This window comes from Eptatretus burgeri, chromosome 5 (assembly GCF_056783735.1).
Source record: "Eptatretus burgeri isolate ZD-2024b chromosome 5, Ebu_testis_v1, whole genome shotgun sequence".
NCBI classification, from domain to species: Eukaryota; Metazoa; Chordata; class Myxini; order Myxiniformes; family Myxinidae; genus Eptatretus; species Eptatretus burgeri.
The window spans coordinates 91,480,886-91,491,067 of NC_140965.1; the positions used below are offsets into that span (position 1 = coordinate 91,480,886).

The following is a 10,182-nucleotide window of genomic DNA, read 5'->3' on the forward strand; positions in this document are numbered from 1 at the left end:
ATATATATATATATATATATATATATATATATATATATATATATATATATATATATATATATATATATATATATATATATATATATATATATATATATATATATATATATATATATGTATATATATATATATATATATATATATATATATATATATATATATATATATATGCATATATATATATTGTTGTGGTTGACCAAATTCGCAAACCACCATTCAGGTCCCTTAGGTGAGATATCTCTGTAAGTATATGTGTAGTTAGGCCCAAACCCGTTGTTTCGAGGGAATAAATGTCATTCAGTCGGGCTGCGACTCTTCAGGATAGCCGTTTTTCTTTTACTATCTTTATTTTGGACCAGCCGCCATTACTACCACCACCAACCACGTCTCAACAGCCGTCACACAACAACCACCAACCACAACGCCGCTTCACAACAACCACCAACCACAACGCCGCTTCACAACAACCACCAACCACAACGCCGCTTCACACAACAACCACCAACCACAACGCCGCTTCATCACAACCGCCACGACCTTTACCGTCACAACTTGCCACCATCGCATCCCCACCATTCTCGCGCCACTTGTGGGCACCGATACTGGACTCGTGCGGGGCGCGCACCGAACAGCGTGTTCAGAAACATCACAGACTTTCCGAGAAAAACGGATCAAAAACGACTCACGCCCACTTCTGTTCCGTCCTATCGGCGAGCTGGGGCGATTTGGCCCCGCCTCCAGGGCGTTGGAGTGAGGACGCTATATGCAAATTCATGGATCAAAAAGCATTCATGCCCACTTTTCCTCGGTCCAATGGGGAGCCAGTTAGAGAGGTGAAGGGTCGGAGGCAGAGGGTCAAAGGTGAAGGAGCGAAGCCACGGGGCTTATATAAACGGCTGCGTTCGTCAGTAAAGAAGTTGAGAGTGGTGCGTTGGAACGAGTTGTCGGTGGAGCTGGGAAGAAGAGTTCTGAGTTCGGAGGGGAGAAGTCAAGAGTGAAGAGTTGGGACGAGCCAAGAGAGGAGACGGAGAGGGCGATTAGACGGAGCTGTGGAGAGGTGGCGGCGGCGAAGGCGGACGAGGGGGTGCTCGCGTCGGTGCCGGGAGCTGCAGAGGGAGAGGCCAGCAACGCGACCGAGGTCGAGGTGGAGACGCTCGTCGCGGGACCCGAGACAGGGTGATATCCTCCTTTCCCCCGAGCATCAACAACCCCCTCCTGTTTCCCCCCGCGCTGAGATAGTGCGACAAGGGGGCCCCTTTCCCACCCCCTACCAGACACTGTCCGCGAGGCCCGCGGAGTTGAGGCGCCACCGCCGCTCTGCGTCTCATCATCAGACGGGTAGGCCCGACACGGTCTCGGCCCCAGGCCCGCCTACCCCCCTCATCCTTGAGGGTGGTTCTTTTTCTTTTGCTTTGGGTATACGTGTTGTCGGTGCCGTCTGTGAAGTAAAATTGTATAAGTGTTGCCGTGTGCTCAGTAGTCGGATAGCTCTGCATTGTGTTTCTCTTTTATATTTGCTTTTTGTGTAATATTGCATTGTCTTCTCCTTTTACATGTGCTTTTGGTGTAATTGTATATGTGTACTTTCCGTTCATCGCGAAATAAATGTGAGTTATGTTGAACTGTTTTCCCGCTTCGCTTCGTCTTTTCTTTCATTGAATCTCCATCTTGCTTCACGTAAAGGGTTGGTCGTGGGCTAAAACGCCCGATAATTAATCGAACCGTCGAGGCCGACGAATAACACCGCTCGGTTATCCCGATAGTACGGAACGGGTCGCTTAAAGTGGCCCGTGTCCGAAGTCGACCTGCGGCGAGGTGCGATCGCCCGGTCTACCCTCCGTGTGGGTACTTTGGTAGGTCGAATTTGGCGAGCAACCCTATCCCACGCGGGGGCCGATTGGCACGATCGTGGTGAGACCGAAAGGTCCACCCGTGACTAGTTCCCGGCGTTAGTCCGAGAGGGTCACGACTGGATTGTCCGTCCGGTGGGCGACGTGCCGCGATTCGAGTTACGTGGCCGTTCGCACGCCGGCGGGCGCGAATCCGCAACAATATATATATATATATATATATATATATATATATATATATATATATATATATATATATATATATATATATATATATATATATATATATATACACATACATACATACATACATACATACATACATACATACATGTGAGCACAGCCAATGAGCACAGCCCACGCAGGACAATATTTATGTATGTATGTGAATATATATATATATATATATATATATATATATATATATATATATATATATATATATATATATATATAAAAATATATATATATATATATATATATGTATATAAATATATATGTTTGTGTATATGTATGTGTATGTGTATGTATATATATATATATATATATATATATATATATATATATATATATATATATATATATATATATATATATGTGTATGTCGTGCCGTTCCTTGCGCTAAAAATAGCCGCCCGCTCCGTGCTGCGCTGAGGTGCGATTGTGCCGCCATTATGCGACTCCGTTTGCCGGCAAAGTCCGTGCTCAGAATATGGGGTTGAGCTCCCCCATTGATTAAAATTATAGAAAGAACCGTCCGGCGCCATGGATCCTACATTAATACACATTCCTAATACCCCCGGCACCCGTTCGCCTTGAAACTCCATCTTATTTGTCGGAAAGAATTAATTTGGCTCACTCGTAATTTGTAGGGAACGGCGGGGTTGCTTTGCACACCCCTGGTCCGACTCCCGTAAATTTAGTTGGAGACCGAGGTGGATTCGAATCCCACACTCCTGTACACCAGCGTTACGAATTCTGGCCCGCCAGGCTTGCGAGTGATTGCGTAACTCCAATCGCAACCGCGTCGCCCACCGGACGGACAATTCAGTCGTGACCCTCCTGGAACTACCGCCAGGAAGCAGTCACAGGTGGGGGTTTAACCTCACCACAACCCAGTCTGCATTATACCCGCGCGAAATAGGGTGAATCGCCGAATGTCGATATACCTAAATACCCGCGCGGGTAACCTACCGAGGGGTTGCCCCATGCCGCAGGTCGGCTTAGGACACGAACCGCCTACGCGGTCCATTCCGTGCTACAGTGATAACCGAGCGGTGTTATCGCCGACCTTGACGGATCAGATTCTCTTCTTTACCCTGGGTGTTCAAAACCCACTACTAATTTATTCCGCGATTCAAGATGGTACTTTCAATGGGGAAAGAGACGACGAATGGGATACATTTCACACAAGGACATTTATTATAACAAGCACATATTACACACACAACACAAGCAAGGAATCATGCAATATACAAGCGACAAAGAAAGTACTATTCACGCGTGAGTTATTGGCATTCATGGTCAGCTTGCAACCCGCCACGTCACGGAGTTATCTGTGTATGATGGCCTGCGATTCCGGGGAGTCTGGTGGGAACCCGAGATAGCTCCCCCCCCCCCCTTCGTGCTCTCACCCCTACCCCCAGCCGCAACAATATGTTTTGGAACTGTGTTGTGCTCGCGGCTCTTGGGAAAACAAAAAATCTACCGCGAATACCCTGGCAAATTTCCCACGAATGTAGGAGCATGTTACAAATTTATCAACCGCGATTACGTGGAACCCACGAATGTTTGAACCACGAATGTTGGGGTCCGGGTGTATCTCCACACTAGTGTGTGTGTGTGTGTGTGTGTGTGTGTGTGTGTGTGTGTGTGTGTGTGTGTGTGTGTGTGTGTGTGTGTGTGTGTGTGTGTGTGTGTGTGTGTGTGTGTGTGTGTGTGTGTGTGTGTGTGTGTGTGTGTGTCGTCCATAAACTCCAAAACCATTAAACCTACCAGCTTGAAATTTTGCATGAATACTTGGGGAACTTCAAGGAAGTGCATGACTGAAAATTGGGTGTTTGGTTTAATTAAAACACCCCTTTTGAAGATAATGAATGGCCTTGTTTAATTATATCCCTCATCAGGCGATCCACGGCCACCTTACTCTCTGGGGCCTTTAGACGTAACCTCGCTGGGGTGTCTGAAGCCACAATGTTTTTTGCCCAGCTCAACCTTGCCTTGACTTGGAACAGGCCGCTACAATTTCTTTACCAGAGTTTTTTTTTTCTTCACTTTCCTCACGCATATTATCGAATGCCTGTTCATCATAGCTATGAATCGCTGTATACGTCACTTTTGTAAGTGCTACAGTTTTCAAATTAGGAGCTTGGAGCGATTTCATGCATTATATGATACAATTTTGCACGATCGACTTTCATGTAGTAGTTTAAAGTACATTATCGAAATATTATTTCAGTTTTGAGGATCGGATATCGTCTGGACTAAATAAGTGTCGAAATCTGTTGTGAAATCTGATAATTTAAAGAAATAACGAGTCTTTTAATTTAAAGAAATAAATTTAAATTTAAAGAAATTTAATTTTTAATTTAAAGTCTTTTAATTTAAAGAAATTTAATTTAAAGAAATAACTAAGCCGATATACCTATTTACTTTAAGCAAGCACAGCTATGTTCCCTCCTCCTTCTCCATAAATACACAACAAAATGTGAAATTTCCAAAGCATTAAACTTATTGGCGAATTGCATTGAGTGAACAAAAAAATTAGGAACGTGCCAAAATTAACCAGCTTCATTGAGCTGTATGATTTAATGCATTCACTGCTCGACCCAGAGTGACTGCCTATCTATCGCGTCTGCCAGATCTGTCTATATTTTCATGAGCATTCGTGAGGTCGGGTACTGATTTTGTGTGATTCGATCTGGCTCGCAGTCGGCGTTCCAATTCATCCCAAAGGTGTTCGATAACAGCAATTCGTTGACCGGGGCAGCTCTAGCAGGACAAATTTGACGAACTGACTTGTTGGAAAGGTGGTATCCTATGATGGCGCCACGTTGAAAGTCCCTGAGCTCTTCAGTATGGGCCATTCTCCTGCCAGTGATTATCTATGGAGATTGCAAGGCTGTGAGCTTGATTTTGTACACCTGTCAGCAATGGGTGTGGCTGATATAGCCAAATCCACTAATTAGAAGGGGTGTCGGCATAGTTTTGGCCATGTGGTGTATATTCAGTTTATATATTTTTTAAATGTTGGATAAATTCATGCTGTCGGTGAATTATGTCCTTGCAGAGCTTGACCCCACTGAAGAGCAGCAGCGAATCCACCTGAATGTGAATCGAGTTCTCATCATCAAGCAAGAAGATGAAAGCAGCCATTTTAAAATTGAGACCCAGCACAGTTGTTAAGGTCAAACTCACCAGTCACATTTATTCCTGAGAATTCGGTTCAAATGAATTGGTGTTTGTCGTAACAACTCCAAAAGGAAGAGAAAAAAAATCAGCTCATCCGTTAAAGAACTTGCTTCCTCGTTTTCTGCTTTATATCTGGTAAACACTTTAGTTTATCAAGATGATTAATGATAAAGTGTAAATTTACCTTTAACTCTTAAAGGTGATGAATGAAGTTGGGTTAAATATGTGATGTCCCTCTCATTATAAACAAACAAACAAACAAAAAAACATCACTGATGGACGGACACAAATAAATACACCTTGGTTGTGCTTTTGAGGGAATGTAGTCGTGTGTCACTGGCAATGTTTTTATTTGTCCATGAAAGGATTTTCTTTTTAACTTTACATATGAAATTGAAGCTCGTGGGAGACCGAGGTGTCACAGAGAGTAAGAAGACAATGTACAGACAAGTGGGACCACAGTTGAGTACAACAAATAAGCAAACGGGAGAAGATGAGGGGAGTTCATGCAGCAACTCCCAAATCGGATAATTGCGTTAATGGCTGTGGTAAAGATCACAGGTAAATATTAGGGGAGCACGTGAGATGATGCTGAAATGGCTGCTTGAAACCCTGCAGTGAAGAGAGCCATTTTAAACGAGTTCCACAAATATGAGAAAATGTTACAAAAGAATGGAGATGGGTGGTGAGCCTGGATTTGGGGGGTTTAACCAGGAGGGATTAAATGGAAGAATGTGTGCATTCTGGAGAGGGTCAAAGAGGTCCAGCTGAGAGGGAGCTCTGCTCTCTCAACCAGAGGAAAGGCCTCGAACCTGTCTGTGATTATGAGAGTAACAGGCCTTGTATTTTGGCATATTTTCCTGACAATTGTCAAATAAAATTCTAGAGCATTCTTCAAGTCCTGTATTCCTTTGTCACACTTCTTTATTAAAACTGGGCCATTTATCCAGAAATGCATATGATTTTGTTAGTCTCATTTATGGTAGGCATAAAGAAGAGGGTTTAAAAGTGGATTTGTATTGAGAATTGGAAGATATGGATATTGACCATATCATTGAATTAACACCAGGTGTGGTTGACTCAGCCTGTCATTCTTCCAAGGTCAGCATAACGAGTACCAGGATACTGGTAATAGAGGGCCCTGCATCAGCGGCAGTGCCACCAAAAAATGATGCAACCAGCAGCCGCAGGTTTCATATGATTGCTGTAATGAAAGGCATGCTTCACCTTATTTTTATCCCCCGCCGCATGGCGGAAGGGGAATATTGTTGTCACCCAGGTCGTCCGGCTGTCCGTCCGTCCGTCAACATTTATAGCTGTGAGTGCGATAACTCATAAACTGTTTGCCATATCGATTTGAAATTTGGGTCACACATACACCACCTGAAAAGGAAGAACCCTTTTGATTTTGGGCATGGCCAGATCTAAGATGGCCGACTGGGGCGGCCATCTTAAAAAATGTTTTTTTGCCATATCAATTTGAAATTTGAGTCACACATGTACCACCTGAAAAGGAAGAACCCTATTGATTTTGGGCGTGGCCAGATCCAAGATGGCCGACTGGGGCGGCCATCTTGAAAAAATTGTTTTTTGTAATAAATGGAAAACGGCTTATCTGATTTCAATTATTTTTGGTTACTACGTTCCTCACCCCTGGGGAACTTTTTTGAGATGATGACCAAATGGTGTCTTGTTTCCAATTCACCTTCCTCATTATCTGGAATATGTATGACCTTTTTCATTCAATGGCAGGGGATTCCCCATCTCTGATGGTATATTTTTATACTTTGTAGTTACCAAACTAGGGCTGACAGGATGGCCAAGAGGTACGCACCCTCACCTCTAAGCTGTCTGCCTTGGGTTTGAATCGCAGCCCAGCTATAAACTGCCATCCCCGTGTTTCACAGGCACATTGATTCATCAATGTGTGTTGTCCATCGGATAGAGGTTAAACAGGCACGTGTCTGCCAACATTCGTTGGTGAATGTTAAAGATCAGTGTCCTTCACGAAGATTAGGAGAGCCATCGTCGGCACCATGAACAAATTCCAAATTGCTGCCCTAACCAGCAGAGGGCATTGCATCAGCAGCACAGCTGTGCCCGCAGCCAATTATGCAACTCTGTAACCTTGCACTGCATACGAATGAAGAATAAGAATTACAATGATCGCATCGCCAGTACCCAGAGTACCTCTGGAGGTTGAATCACCCCCCCCCCTTGACCCCCACTCCAAATGTCAGCAGGTGCTTGTCTGCTCACATTTGGTGTCTTTTCATGTCTTTGCAAGGACCCATGTGTGTGATTGTGTCAAGGCTCCTGCATGAGTCGAACATCACTTGAACAAAAAAAAACAACTCAGTTTTTGCCCTTTATGTTTATCCTTATTGTGGGTGTTTGCTGAAGATTCAAAGAATGTGGTAAGATGATGGTGAATGCTTGGCAGAGAGTTTTGTTTTTTGAAAACTTAACAAACAAAAAAAAATCACTGGTTTGTTTTTGTTCCCTTCCAGGAAGGAGTGTCACCAGCAGGTAACTATTGGTTTTGAATAGCAGTGTGGGCAGCATCTTGTATGATTATTTTTGTCTCTGATGAACGTTCGGTTCTCGAAGTTGTGGGCACAAGTTTAACCGTGAAGAATGAGCGTTTTGCTGTGATTTCTCCAGTTGATACTCTGGTGATCAAAATTATCGTTTCTCCGCGTGCATCGCACAAAGCGGAGTTAAACAATTGGTTCACTCTTTCTGTCTGACAGACGTCAGTCTAAGATGGAGGAACTCCTCAATTTTAATTTAACTTATTTTTTAATACTGTAGAACACAAATCGGAATCGGAACAAACTTGCTGTGCACTCTGAGTGTAGAGTCACAGCGAGATTCAGACAAAAATGGTGGTGCATGGAGATGCAACCACAGAGCTAACTTTGTCCAAAAGATGTTTGTTTAGTGCATCTTTTTCTCATCGATCATTTCAAAATCATCAATTTCTCCGAGAAGAAAAAGTTGCAGATAGTCAGGGATCCAGACCCATGATTTTAAGATGGACCGGACACCACTTCCTATACTTTGCAGGCCTCGTTTTTTCTTTAGTTTGGTGTCTCAGGATGAAGAATCAAGAAGCCTGCTCAGGCATCTCGATTGCGAACACATCACAAATTGTATTTGAACATAGGTACCCACCAAAAAATGAGTGCGATTTTCGGTATCACTAATTTTTCAGAAAATGTTTCATAATTGACTCAAATGTTAAGTTAGACAGTTAATTTCAACCCCTAGTAAGGACTTTGGCATGATCTTTCATATGCTGAGGCCAAATGTGTCAAGTTTTGCCAATTAGAGGTTGAAAAAAAAAAGATTTTTCAGTCCAAATTGCCTGCAAAATTTGCTAAATCAGCAATAAATATTGTTCTCATTTGTCTTAAAATCAATTAAACAACTAATATTATAATGTTGTCAAAGGGACATAGTAGATGCAATAGGGACCACTGGTCGTCATTATAATAATAATACCGAATATAAATACATGTACATGTGTTCATTCACATACATATACATGTATATACAATGAACATTATTTTGCAGATAACGGTAAACCACACTTTTTTCTTGCTAGAATGGTGGTTTGGATGTGCACGCAACATGAGCAACAGGTTTCTAACACATATTTATTACATATTATGAACGTTTCGACATTATTATATGTATATTAGGTTGTGTGTTGCATCGCAGTACTACACTCCACAGACACATACTTAGTACATTGTGTATAGATCGACCTATTGATCTGGAAGATGGGGCCCGTGATTACAAGTATACAGTTAGTTAAGATTGTGAATAAAATAATTAAGAACTAACACATCTATTGATTTAACATGCATATGCCTTCATGTGAATGAACATTTAAATTGTATACTTGCGTTCAGGTTCAGCCATTGTTCACACCTGCAAGAAAAAATGACAGTCCACTGACTTTGGTCGATGTGTGATCTGCCAGCAGTCCTCGGTTGAGACGGTACAGAAACCAACTGAGAAGGGATTCCAATCATTTTTTATGCAGTAACCCACCGACTCGATGATACGGCGCTCAGATTGCAAGAGGAAATCACTGCAGGCGAGGAGGATTTTTTGTGTAATGGTCCATTGTGTCATACCAAGTGCCGAAATGCCTACACAAACAAAAAAACGGTCGCACAGAAAATGAAGTCACATGTATCCAACACAAGTGAAGAAACCGCTACGACAGATGTAGGAAGCTGCTCCATTAGGCCTAGACGTGGATCATCTGCCACTGGATGCATAGACCACAAAACACAATGCTTCATCTGCAGAAGAGAACGCACCAGCAAGAGTGACCACAAACTCTTACTTGTGAGTATGGCAGGCAGGCAGAATTCGATATGGAAAAAGGCAAAAGACCTACAGGATGAAAACATGTTGTACCATATTCATGGGCTTGGTGATAACTGTATCGACATGGTGGCTAATGACTTCAAATACCACAAGTCATGCTTGGAATCATATTTAACAAAGTCACAAACGACATCAACATCTGGTCAACATGACGAAGGTGTACATTGGCTAACCTCCTACATAGACGGCGCATTGTCCCATGATCCGAACAACATCATCTTAAGTTCTCTGCGTGACAAGTACAGGGCTTGGTTGTCAGAGAGTGGGGCCTCCCTGAGCTCTTCTCGATCATCATCTATCAAAAAGAAGATTGAGCACTACTACAGACAACATGGTTCACCCATCATGATCGTACCACAGAGAGGACAATCCTCTATAATCTGTTCATCAGATATGTCAATAGGATATCTTCTTGTGAAAGTCGCCAGAATGAAAGATGAAATAAGTTCCGAAGAAAGTGCTGATGAGAGTGAAGATGACTCTACTGAATCGAACGGTATTCATGAAAGTACCT

General features: G+C 42.8%; 1 protein-coding gene across 2 annotated transcripts in view; it reads left to right on the plus strand.

Annotated features, from left to right (window-relative positions):
- LOC147026945 (uncharacterized) overlaps positions 1–6,159 on the plus strand; it is an 81,821-nt gene extending 75,662 nt beyond the window's left edge. For both annotated transcript variants that reach the window (XM_085882864.1, XM_085882867.1), the window contains one exon: positions 5,140–6,159. In XM_085882864.1, coding sequence (XP_085738990.1) covers positions 5,140–5,178 — 39 coding nt within the window. In that variant the 3' untranslated portion in view covers positions 5,179–6,159. The remainder of the gene's footprint in view (positions 1–5,139) is intronic.
- Positions 6,160–10,182: the final 4,023 nt, after the last annotated feature.